Source organism: Daldinia loculata (assembly GCF_022478755.1).
Source record: "Daldinia loculata strain CBS 113971 unplaced genomic scaffold F4817scaffold_29, whole genome shotgun sequence".
Lineage (NCBI taxonomy): Eukaryota > Fungi > Ascomycota > Sordariomycetes > Xylariales > Hypoxylaceae > Daldinia > Daldinia loculata.
This window is the reverse complement of record NW_026054883.1, coordinates 326,746-339,260: the sequence shown is the minus strand read 5'-3', so window position 1 is coordinate 339,260 and position 12,515 is coordinate 326,746. Positions and strand designations below refer to the sequence as shown.

The window sequence follows — 12,515 nt, the reverse complement described above, 5'->3', positions numbered from 1 at the left end:
ATACGAATAACTTGTTATTGTTTTGAATGCCGTGGCTAAGTCTCTTACCCCTGAGTAGATGCTGACCTCCACATTCGGTAGGCGGTGCCGAACTTCGCTTTGTAGTCGTCAGCAACTGGAATGTAACAATGGTGGCTGGGATTTATGGAACATACAAGGATCACACATATGATCGTCATATATAGTGCGTATTCAGCAGTTCAAAATAGAAACTTCTCTCTGTCGCTTGATCAGCTAAATCTTATTTCATCCTAACGCGGTCCCACCCCTGGCGCCAATGCCGTGATACCCGCTTACCGTCCTGCCGTCCTCGTAACCGAATAACTGGGGAAGACGCCTGATGGTGATAGGCTGGCTGTCCGGCGAAATGAACTTGTTGTGCTATGTACCATGTATCACAGCACACCGTCAGCAGCGTCGTAAAAGCGACAAACCCTTGCTGACTTCGCCGGTATATATAAAGCGCACGGCAGCACTCAACAAGGTTGGCAAGTCTTCAGTTTAGGTCATCAAGCTTACACAATGTTCTCTCCTTCGCTTGCTTCTCTCGCTCTCATCTCCTTCGCCAGCACGGCGCGGGGACAAGCTGCTGGCTGTGGCCAGAAACCGTCTTTCACACCCGGTGACTTTAAAAACTTCACTGCCTCGGGGGACCGCGAGTATCGCGTGTGGTTACCGGCAAACTACGACTCTAGCAAAGCGACGCCGCTTATTCTTAGCTACCATGGTGCCAACAGGGATATATCACACCAAGTTGACCTAGATAAGTTAACCGATCCGTTCTTCAACAAGGACCATATCGTGGTATACCTGCAAGGTCTAGAGGTGAGTCACCGTAACATGCCAATCGCCCAGGTATGTGCTGCTAATACCTGGATAGGTTAGCCGACCTGGCCACACGGAATGGGAGGGAGCTCCGGACTGCAAATCGGATGACATCGGGTTCACAAACAACGTTCTCGACGCCGTGGGCAAGGAGCTATGTGTGGATGAGAAGCGCATATACGCGACAGGCAAATCCCAAGGTGGAGGTTTCGTCGGCCGCCTTGCATGTGACTCGGGTCTTTCGAAGAGGATCGCGGCGTTCGCTCCGGTCTCAGGGGCTTATTACATCAAGGAGATCGACAATGAAGCGGACTGCCACCCGGAGACCGTTAAGGTGCCTTGCAGCGCGGGTCGTTCTAACATCCCAATCCTGGCTTTCCACGGCGGCGCCGACACGACGATTAGGTACAACGGAGACTTCCGGTCGGGAGCCTGCTTGCCGGCTGTCAGTTCCTGGGCGAAGCAATGGGCGGCGAGAGATAACTTGGACCAGACGCCGGCTAACACGACAGTCGCCCAGTCAGAGAACGGTGTTAAAATGAGCTATGGAGGTGGGTTGGTCTCGCTGGTGTATGATGGTGATAACATTGGCCATGACTGGCCGTCTACTCAGACGAACGCGGATAACGATGGAAACGTAGCTGCCTTCAATGCCAGCACGGCCATTATGGAGTTCTTCCGAAGCCACAAGTTATCTTGAACTGTTCTGTCGTATTCCATTCGATGATACCTGTACTTAGACTTGATTACCTATTATCATATAATCGTTAGAAAATAGACTCATTGGCCATTAGGTAGTTTTTATCTCTAAAACTTTGCTGCTTTGACTCATGTTTCTTTATGTTGGGGACTAAACCCAACTTAGGAGTGTACGCTGTCAACTCTCACCCGCGAAAGGATAATACGTAGATACCTCGGTGCAGCATATGAGCTACTTATATTAGCATCATTAAAAACAGCTCTGAGCCACGCTGATATAGCGTCAAGAAATATATTTTTTGGTATTGGTTGTTGCGTGATTTGTAATAAGATTGATTATACAATCACCCATCGTCGTCCGTCGTATAACGGAAGCCCCCGGATTTAACGGACCTAATCCTGATAGATTACAAAGTGGCACAGGTTACATAACCCCGGCACAGTTGGTCCCAAGCAATATGTCGTAGTTAGTATGATACTAAGAATATATCGGACTCCGGGAGCCCTCGGGACGGAGATCGCTTCGTCCGTAGGCAAGGCTTGTCCTGTATAACGAACTGGGCTAAAAACTGTAGAGAAAATTGTAGAGAAAATTGTAGAGAGAGCAAGAATTACCATCCACTGCTAGGTATAATATCTGCTGCCGGGTATGATAATACCATAAAGTTACGAGGCAGTTGGGCATTTGCCAGATTGTAATAATACTGACGAATATTGGAACGTTAAGGAAGTTGAACATGAAAATAAAGAAACGTAACCTAAACGTTAGGAATAAACAAATGCAATTCCGTGTTTAAGCGTTTAAGGCTTACGGGAGAAACGGATGTAGTCCCGGATTCGCAAGCACATGCGGAATATCTCCAGATTTTTGAAATATATCCTGGTACTTTATGCGGGCGATAGGCAAAGATTTTGGCGGGGAAGAATGGATAAGAAGGACAAGTCTGAAGAAGATTTCGCCTTCACCGCTTGACCGCCTTACGAAGTGTACATAGGTACATATCGATAATACCTACCACATGTATTGGAAGTTGTAGGTCCCTGCTTCATTGCCCCCTGCCTCCGGAGGTCTCTTTTAAGCGGCTAGCCTGTCCACTTCTTTTGATGCCTAAATGGGACTAGGTCTAGATGCCTAAGAGAACTTTAAGAGCTTACATATACATGTAGAGAAGCGCGATAGAAAGCGATAAAGTACGATAAGCATGAATCATGCTGACCCCTGGCTTACCGGCTATTGGCTCTTTTCATCTCAAGTGGCTACTTGATAAAGACAACCTAAAGTGCCAACTAAAGTTATGCTGACCTACTGTCATAAGTACACGGATAGTACACACAGATATAGTACCTGAACATAGCCAATCCCAACAGGGGTGGCAGTGGCGTTTTGGCAACAATTGGGCTTATCGGGGGGATTGGCCCCACAAGTTAATCGATTACAGTAAGAACCCTGCAATCTTGTACGCTTCCCCTCGGCAGCCCACCTATCAAGATTGCCCCTCGCGGGCAAAAAAGAAAAAAAATTTGGCCGCCAAAATTTTTTCAGTTAGAATTTGGGACATAGTATTTTCTGCCATAAAACCTCGTCCACCACTCCCAACCCACATTCCACCTTTTTCCCAAATCCTCCTTTTTTTTCTTATCACACGTACAATCTCTCCTTTTCTTTCCTCTTACTCTCTTTTCTTGAAGAGTGACCATCTGAGCGTCTCCAACTCAGTTTCGGGTTCATCCTCTTCTCGAGACAAAAAAAGAGATCTTTGTTCTTCGCCGCGGTTGGGCTTAGACTGGATTAGACGAGCCACGATAGAGTAGATTCTGAACACGCGTTTGTCAGAAGTTCTACAGGCTCCAGACGAAGGCCACTTCCTAGACCTGGGTGTGTCTCTTTAGACTTTCATCGTCGATTACCCATCGCCGCATTTACGACCGCGAGAATCTATCGACTCGGGATAATATCACACTCGACGACTTCGATCAACATATCCTAATCGATTTCCCCTCGGAACAAAAATAATCAAAATGTCTACGGCTCAGGAAAACGCTCAGTCCATCAAGGTCTTGGATGACCTGATGCAAAAGCTCACCATTTCCAAGGATGCTGCTTCTATTAAGGACGCATCTCACTCTCTGGCCTCTTTCATCAACGGTCGCATCGAGGACCAGGAAGCCCCCACTAGGTGAGAAAAATTTTGACGCTATTATTCATACATACACACACACATGCACACACATGCACGCATTTATGGCTTATATTGCATTTTACATTTTGCAATTTACGGCTTCTTTGCTGTGTGTGGCCCTCAGGCTTTGCCACTCCACCTAAATTCTAGCTCCATTTCCATTTTTTTCATGTCCATTTCGAATTCCGCTGTTCCCCTCTGCCGTTCCTATCCTTTTGCCCATACCCCCACCATATGCACGTGCCCGAAAATGTCCTTGTCCTTTACATTGGCGTTATGTCAACCCCTCCCCCCACTCATTAGATGGCCATAATATCTGCTGGGCGAAATAGAAAGAAGAAGAAAAGGGAAAGGGGGCTACGACTTAGTGGGAGTATTCTTCAACATGCAGTCTTGATAAAAAAAACACTAGCTTTCATCATAATTCCTATTTCCCCTAATAAATCAACAAATCAACATATGCTAACATGAGATTAATTCTCGCAGAACCGTGGAAGCCCTGAAGAAGCAGATTACCAACAAGAAGGATGCTGCGGCCCGCGAGAAGGCAGCCAATGCCATCCAGGCCATTGCCCAGCACTCTGAGATCGCCCCTAACGTCGAGCCCTACTTGGTTCTCCTCCTACCTCTGACCCTGGCTGCAATTGGCGACAAGATTACTGCTGTCAAGAATGCTGCTATTGCTGCCACCACCGCCATCATCGAGGCTGTCAACCCCAACGCCGTCAAGGCCGTCCTACCCGTCATCGTCAAGTCTATTCTCGAGTCCCAGAAATGGCCCGAGAAGATCACCGCTCTTGACTGCATTGATATCCTTGTTCGAACTTCCCCTGCCCAGCTGGCATTCCGAGTTCCTGAGCTCATCCCTGTTATCTCCGAGTCCATGTGGGATACCAAGAAGGAAGTCAAGGAGCGTGCATACAAGACTATGGAGAAGATCTGCGAGTTGATTGTCAACAAGGATATTGAGCGATTCATTCCCGAACTCATCAAGTGTATCGCTAAGCCTGAGAACGTTCCTGAGACTGTCCACTTACTCGGTGCTACAACCTTCGTCACTGAGGTCCAAGAGCCTACTCTAGCTTTGATGGTTCCTCTGCTGGATCGTGGTCTGGCTGAGCGAGACACTGCCATCAAGCGAAAGGCCGCTGTTATCGTTGACAACATGTGCAAACTTGTCGACGACCCCAATATCGTTGCTCCTTTCTTGCCCAAGATGATGCCTGGTCTCCAGAAGAACTTCGATAACTTGGCCGACCCGGAAGCCCGTGAAAAGACCAAGCAAGCTCTAGATACTCTTATCCGTGTTGGCGACATCAAGGATGGCAAGATCCCCGAGGTTCGCCATGACGGTGATGTTGCCGTTGTCTTGGGCCATCTCCAAGCTGTCATCCCCAGCAAGCACGCTAAGACGGCCGAGAAATTGGCTCCTATTCTGGAGTACATCTCTGCCATTGGTGGCCAGCTCGTTGACGAGAAGGAAACTGAGCCCTCTACTTGGGCCGCTGCTGTCAAGCCTTTCGTCACAGTTGTTGTTGGCGATGTCGATGCCGAAAAGGTTGTCGACGGTCTTAGAAGACGCGCTTCTTCCGGTGCCGCGGATGAGGCCGAGGAAGAGGTAGATGACGATGAGGGTGAAGACCTCTGCAACTGCACCTTCTCTCTTGCCTACGGTGCCAAGATTCTTCTTAACCAGACCCACCTACGTCTCAAGCGTGGTCGCCGTTACGGTCTTTGCGGTCCCAACGGATCCGGTAAATCTACTCTCATGCGTGCTATCAACAACGAGCAAGTCGAAGGTTTCCCTAAGCAGAGCGAAGTCAAGACTGTCTTCGTCGAGCACGACCTGGATTCTGCCGACACTGAGATGACTACCATTGACTGGACTATGAAGAAGCTGGCTGAGGCAGGCGTTACCACTAGCAAGGCCGACGTCGAGAAGCGCCTTGAGGAGTTTGGTTTCACAGAGACAATGACTCAGGGTGAGATCACTGCTCTGTCTGGTGGTTGGAAGATGAAGTTGGCTTTGTGCCGTGCTGTCTTCGAAGCCCCGGATATCCTGTTACTCGATGAGCCTACTAACCATCTCGACGTGAAGAACGTCAAATGGCTCGAGGACTACTTGATCAACTCGCCTTGCACTTCTATCATTGTTTCTCACGACAGCAGTTTCTTGGACAATGTCACTCAATACATTATCCACTACGAGCGATTCAAGCTGAAGAGGTATAAGGGTAACCTAAAGGAGTTCGTCCGTAAGAACCCTCACGCCAAGTCGTACTATGAGCTTGGAGAATCCGAGATCGAATTCACTTTCCCCGAGCCCGGTTTCTTGGAGGGTGTCAAGACCAAGGCTAAGGCCATTCTGCGTGCCACCAAGATGAGCTTCCAATATCCGGGTACCCCCAAGCCTCAGATCACCGACATCAGCTTCCAGTGCTCGCTCGGTTCCCGTATTGCCGTTATCGGTCCCAACGGTGCCGGAAAGTCGACCCTCATTAACGTCCTCACTGGTGAGCTGATCCCTACCGCTGGTGAAATCTACCAACACGAGAACATCCGTATCGCCTACATCAAGCAACACGCCTTCGCCCATATCGATAACCACCTCGACAAGACCCCCTCAGAGTATATCCAGTGGCGATTCCAGACTGGCGAGGATCGTGAGACCATGGATCGTGCCAACAAGATCATCACTGAAGATGATGAAAAGGCGATGGACAAGATCTTCAAGGTCGAGGGCTCGCAACGCCGCATCATTGGTATTCACAGCCGTAGAAAGTTCAAGAACAGCTACGAGTACGAGTGTTCTTTTGCCCTCGGAGAGAATGTGGGCATGAAGAATGAGCGCTGGGTTCCTATGATGACAGCCGACAACGCTTGGCTTCCGCGAACCGAACTTCTCGGCTCTCACCAGAAGATGGTTGCTGAGGTCGATATGAGGGAAGCGCTTGCTTCTGGTCAATTCCGACCTCTAGTCCGAAAGGAGATTGAGTCCCACTGTGCCAACTTCGGTCTTGATGCGGAACTCGTTTCCCACTCGCGCATGCGCGGTCTCTCTGGTGGTCAGCGTGTCAAGGTTGTCCTATCTGCTTGCTCGTGGCAACGACCCCACTTGATCGTTCTTGACGAGCCCACCAACTATCTCGATCGTGACTCCCTAGGTGCCCTGTCTAAGGCTCTCAAGAAGTTTGAGGGTGGTGTCATCATCATCACTCACAGTGCCGAGTTCACCAAGGACTTGACTGAAGAAGTTTGGGCTGTCATGGACGGTAAAATGACACCTTCAGGTCACAACTGGGTCCAAGGTCAAGGCGCTGGCCCTAGGTTAAAGCAAGGCGACGATGACGAAGAGGAGAAGTTCGACGCCATGGGTAATAAGATTGTGACGACGAAGAAGAAGGCTAAGTTGACTAGCTCCGAGGCCAGGAAGAAGAAGAAGGGTAAGTTCAATACTCTAGCAAACCCCCCAATCCCTAATCCAGTCACTAACCTTGACTATAGAGCGTATGGCCCGCCGAAAGCGTGGTGAGGAGGTCTTCTCCGATGAGGATGACTAGACGATTCGCCATCATCTTCGCTGGCACGCATCCTTACGACTTACTCCTGATTCACGAATATGATCACTTTTTCCTTTGTCTGATATGAACACAAAAAGTTCGGATTTGCATGGTTAGGCATTGTCTCTGTTTCTTGCGCGCCAAGGTTGCCCAATGCTCATTGCAACTAAAGGGGGGGCGTTTTATCGCATGGTCGAGCAGGATGAACTAGGAAGGGCATGATACCGCTGGATTGGAGGCCCAGAGGTTAGCCTTTCGAATTCCTGACTGCGAGAATACCATAGATAGATAAGCAGGTCGCTGAATAGACTTGATATAGAGTTTTAAGTCTTCTTTTTACCCGTAGCTGTTGATATGATATTGTGTCTTGATTTATACTCTGTACCCTTCTGCTTTTGGGACTGCTCTTACGCGAACTATGTAGAGCCAGATACTCTAAATGAATTATAGGTAGACTACACATTTACGGGTCAGGTGATAACGTCTACTCTAACTACAACAACATTCATTGACTCCATGTCCTTTCTTTGGATTCACTAGCATTTTCAACAATATGTATTTTTTTAAAATATCGGATCCGGGTCAAAACGTAGTGTCGCTAATGGGAGGGATCCTTTGTTACGACCTTTGTCGCATTTGTACCTCTCCTTGAGCTTCCGAGAACGGTAAGACAGACTCATGGCATGCCTACAAAGGATTTCTAGATATGCATTGAGAAGTGGGAAATATCCAATATCCAACATCCAATACCCAGATCTGAAGGAGTAATGCAATTTATCTAAACGTTAGCATTTCGTAACTTTGACAAAAGCATACCTTGGTAACATAGAATGATAACAGCAACGATAGGAAGAGAGCAACAGCGGTATTGTATAAGCAGAGCCACGGGGATAATTATATACATATCTATCTACCTATACACGGCCGCTCGTACAAGCTCCAGGATCATATCTTAAGTAGACCTAATGTTTGGACCCAATGCCAGCTACCCTTTCGAGACCGCAACGGCGGCTCACCCGCCGGCGCTGAAACCTGGTCAGAGTATCCAACAGCTAGCATCGGCATATTTAGCGGCGTTTAGGACGAAAATACCTGATGGATATTTCTGGGACTGGCTGCCGTTTTTCGAGGCGCTGGTCGAAGGGAATATCTACGCTCATGGCGTTAGCATTGTATTCCCGCCCGACGAGGGCGATCAAATGGGCTTTCCGGCTGATGACGACTCGTGGCGCGACAGCCACGTAGCTGTCAGGGGAAAGGTGCCGAAGCCGCCTGGTAGCGGGTCGTGGAATTACACGTGGTATATTCCCGAATGGTCTCACCCTGATTTTGACCCGAGCTTCACCGTGTCATATACGAAAGGATTCCGCATGCTGGGCTCCAGGGATCCGGTTGTTAGGCTGTACCCGGCACTGCGGCCCCAAGACCAAATTCATCGGCCGACAGAGTGGGCGAAACGCTTCGGTATCTATCCGGGAGAGCTTGGGGGTCGAAGTCGTCTCAGCCCGACGCTATCTGCGACTCGGGACCCGTGGGAGGACTACGCGAACCAGCTTAACCTGCTCCCGGAAGAAGCGAGAAGAAAACTCGCCCAAGAGACGAAAGATGCGGCGCTGAAGGCGGGGAAACCCCTTCCCCCCGAAGGCTATATCGACAAGGATGCGTTGGAGAATCTGATGAATTCCGAACAGAGGATGACGGGACAGCAGCTACGGGTAAAGATAGCGTCGTACCTAACTGACGAACATGTTCCCCTTAACCTGCAAGTCGAACCTCCTACTACCTTGGAAGAGTTCGTAGACGACCTTCGAGAGAACTATCCGCATATCTTAGAAGCCCACAAGACGTATTTCCAGAAGGCCTTAGATGATCAAGATTATCAACGGATTATGTTCCATGATATGACGTCCGACGAGATGGTATACAACAATATTTATACGCAGTCTAACGATCCGATTTGCGATCTTGAAGGCCCGATTCATCCGTGAGTACCGGTGTTTGACATGTGTGCTTTATCAGCTAGGCTAACGGCTCTCGATTGATGCAGTGCTCTCCAAAGAGACAGGTGGAGAGATAGTTCGTCAAAAGGGGCTGACAGATTCGACCCTCGATACTTGTATAACCTCAATGGTGTAAGAGAGGAATGGGATATGGTGAGTTCTCTCGTCCCCCTTTATCCCCGAGCGCGAACGAGCTGGCAAGGGTTGGCTAATTCATTTATTTCCCTGCTAGAGAACGAACGATACCCTATGGGCTGCGATGCAACCAGCACTACTGCTTGTATCGAAAATGCTTTTAAGCGGCCATCCCGGCATACGGGATGTGATGGACCTAAGGACGCGATACAAGATTCCGGACGAGCTAGTTTCAGAGCGGGAAAATCCCAGGACGCCCAATCTCGTTGGATACAGGCCCATGGAGAAGACGGTCTTGGACCTCGAAAACTCGTGGCCGGAGATGATTCAGCTGAATAACATGGGATACGATTTTATCGAAAACGTGTGGAGGGTTCTCTTCTATTGCCTTCGCTTCGAAATTAGTTGCGCGTGGTTTGAGCCTACCGAGTCGGATGATGCAGATGCTGTTGATGGCGTTAAAGAGACGAGGACCTTGGTATATGGGATAACTCAGGCGAGTGGCCGCGGCTCGGATACGGTCATCACTATTTGGATAGCGGCTGAGTTGATATGGCCATTGTTGGTGCCCCAATATAGCCAAAGCGAGAAGGTGACGGCGTCTTTCATAATTGCCTCGACGTTGATACATGAGTTCGCTGTGAGATAACTCCCTTGGTTCCTAAACTCTTCAACTGCTGTGTGTCACATTTGCTAACATGATCCTCGTCGCCTTTGCATATTCTAGCATGCAGTCAACTGTGCCCAATTAATTCTAACGACCGACACGTTTTTTGCAGATTTTCCAGGCCAACCTGATCAGACTGCGGGCCTTCTTAGACAACTGTCGCATGTTCTTTGGGACTCGGATGTAGAAGACGGAGACCCTTTTTGGGATGGTATAGGTATGGCTGAGTTAGGCTTTGATCTCGAGAAGTCGGTTTGGGGGTTCCTCATCAACGTCATGATGAGCGGCTCATTCATCAAGCCTTCCAGACAGATAACCACTTTGTCGTTGATAGCGGAAGCAAATCCGTATCCCGCTGCTAGAAACCCCCCTCCGCCTGGATTAAAACGCGTAGGATACATCGAAGACGCCGAGTATCCCACCGAGAATTATTGTCATCCCATCCCCATCGACTATATGGCTCAGTTCTTCAGGGAGACCTTCTGGACCGATGTCTACCCTGTATGGGGTCCCGAAGCCATGAAGCTGAGCCCCAAGGATCGCCTCCTGAAGACTACAATGTCAACTACTTGGGTACACGCACCCATGGGTGAGAAGGTCTATGGTCGTGCGGAATGGTGGTTTCTGTCCTTCGTATACCGGACGCTGGTGAAGAACGACTACCAAATACTAGGAGAGTATTTGAGACGAAAGGCGTGGCACAAGATACTGCCTTCGGTGTTATCGCTCCGCTGGGAATATGATTGCCAACAATGGGAAATAGAAACCATCATGCCCCTAAATGCTCACTTCATGAAATTGGATAGCGAAATAGACAATGCACAAGAGATCTTTCGGATTTGCGAGTTAGACTACGATAGCCAGCTCGACACGTACGTTACTCAACACAACAGTAACATTCTTAGTGGTGCGGATCACAACGTGATGTCCTTCATGGAATGGTCCCAAATGTACGAACGGAACCGGGAATACTATATCGCTGTAGGCGGGACTCTTATGAAGGAAGTATCAGCAACATACAGAGCCTTGATGAAGGACCTCGGATACCTACAGCGTGTGATGGTCGACTTTCTCAGCTTAGATCTCAATGCCCGGGCCTATATTTATACAAACAACGGCGCTGCGGATGAAGGTCCCCTCGGGGTCATGTACCGACACATAGAAGAGGCGTTTGAATGGACTCAATACTTTGTAAAGATAATTAACGTATATTCCAATGGAGCAGACACTGAATCCCTCCAGCACGAGTGGGTCACATGGGAAACACGTTTCCGATCCTGCAATATGGCCTATACGGACATCATGGAGATGCTGGGTGATCCGGACCGGTGGGACCCGGACGACATCAGCTGGAGAAGACGTTTTACAACGGTACCGTCCTCCTACTGGAAAAACCGCATGGATCGATTAAGTGTTCTTGCACACAGACAGTACGTCAGGTTAGACCCACGGATCCGTCATGTTTTCGATGAATGCGAAGCAATCATGGAACGCCTACAGGGAACGAGCAATCTCCCTATTCCGTTCCAGGACTTCGACGGAACTGTTAGCAATATACAACGAAGAGTAAGAAATGTGACGAGCCTGGGTCAACCTCCGCCTGCGGATAGAGTGTATAACTGGACCGCCCCTGGCCCGGTACGGAAACATATAAAGAACCGGCCCCGAGCTTTCACACCGGATGTGCTGCCTAGCCCCATCAAGACCGAGTTACCCAAGTTCGACTTTACTCCCTCAGGCAAGGAAGAAATAAAAGACACTTTTGGTGTACCGCGCGACGCAAGCACACTAGGAACACGCGCGCCTCGACGGCTTAACATACCGGACTGGGGCTCAAGCGGCGGAAACTTAGGTGGTTCCACGTCCGGGTCGACATCACGGGGCGGTGCTCTGGGGACAACAGGAGGTGGACTCAGCAAAAACCGGCGTCAGTCGCATAGGGGCTTCGCACGTTGGAACAAGGATCGGGACGGCGCACAATTTATCCTGTCCGCGCAGAAGATGAATAGCCTAGACAGTCTCCAGGAGATAGGGGTGTCGAGTTCAACCATCGAGGAGATAGTTAGATCGGGCCCCTTCGGAACAGGAGGACCTTTTCAGAGTGGGACGGGAGATAGCATCTTCAGGCCACAATCTATTGGTTCTAGAGCCGGGAAGCAGCCGACTATATTCCCTAATGCGTTTGCAAATCCTTTGGTCACGACACGGGATTCCATTTTACACGACGAGCAGTACCTCCTCCAGGAGGCGCAGCGGTGGGAGGACCGTAGGGGACAACAATACCAAGCAACGGATACCTGGCGGGACGCGCGAGCTACGGGCTTCGGTAGTACTGAAGGCCAAAGTCCGGGTTCGTCCTCCGGATCCCCGAGCGCATTCCCGTCCCCTGCTCCTAGCATTTAGTCTAAGCACCACTAGGATCGATTCCGCTCGGGGCTAGTAGGACTTT

General features: G+C 49.5%; 4 protein-coding genes across 4 annotated transcripts; 3 read left to right on the top strand and 1 right to left on the bottom strand.

Moving 5' to 3' along the window:
* Window positions 1–155: 155 nt before the first annotated feature.
* Window positions 156–1,721, top strand: F4817DRAFT_127539 (carbohydrate esterase family 1 protein). Its single transcript, XM_049297706.1, has 2 exons — window positions 156–825; window positions 881–1,721. The coding sequence occupies exons 1-2, from the start codon at window positions 523–525 to the stop codon at window positions 1,523–1,525; spliced, it is 948 nt and encodes a 315-aa protein (XP_049158381.1). The 5' UTR covers window positions 156–522; the 3' UTR covers window positions 1,526–1,721.
* Window positions 1,722–1,825: 104 nt separating this feature from the next.
* Window positions 1,826–2,451, bottom strand: F4817DRAFT_339845 (uncharacterized protein). Its single transcript, XM_049303594.1, has one exon. The coding sequence runs from the start codon at window positions 2,140–2,142 to the stop codon at window positions 1,918–1,920; it is 225 nt and encodes a 74-aa protein (XP_049158380.1). The 5' UTR covers window positions 2,143–2,451; the 3' UTR covers window positions 1,826–1,917.
* Window positions 2,452–3,543: 1,092 nt separating this feature from the next.
* F4817DRAFT_365752 (armadillo-type protein) lies at window positions 3,544–7,388 on the top strand (the record flags this gene model as incomplete). The annotated part of the gene is made up of 3 exons (XM_049306909.1): window positions 3,544–3,701; window positions 4,191–7,147; window positions 7,209–7,388. 3 exons carry the CDS (start codon window positions 3,544–3,546, stop codon window positions 7,262–7,264), a joined length of 3,171 nt encoding a protein of 1,056 aa, XP_049158379.1. The 3' UTR covers window positions 7,265–7,388.
* Window positions 7,389–8,229: 841 nt separating this feature from the next.
* On the top strand, window positions 8,230–12,469 carry F4817DRAFT_316647 (uncharacterized protein; the record flags this gene model as incomplete). The annotated part of the gene is made up of 4 exons (XM_049300703.1): window positions 8,230–9,248; window positions 9,312–9,417; window positions 9,497–10,039; window positions 10,127–12,469. 4 exons carry the CDS (start codon window positions 8,230–8,232, stop codon window positions 12,467–12,469), a joined length of 4,011 nt encoding a protein of 1,336 aa, XP_049158378.1.
* Between the last annotated feature and the right edge of the window lie 46 nt (window positions 12,470–12,515).

Coding starts and splice junctions, on each gene's coding strand:
- F4817DRAFT_127539 (XM_049297706.1), top strand. CDS start 523: ATGTTCTCTCCTTCGCTTGCTTCTCTCGCTCTCATCTCCTTCGCCAGC. Junction 826..880: donor TATACCTGCAAGGTCTAGAG/GTGAGTCACCGT, acceptor ATACCTGGATAG/GTTAGCCGACCTGGCCACAC.
- F4817DRAFT_339845 (XM_049303594.1), bottom strand. CDS start 2,142: ATGGTAATTCTTGCTCTCTCTACAATTTTCTCTACAATTTTCTCTACA.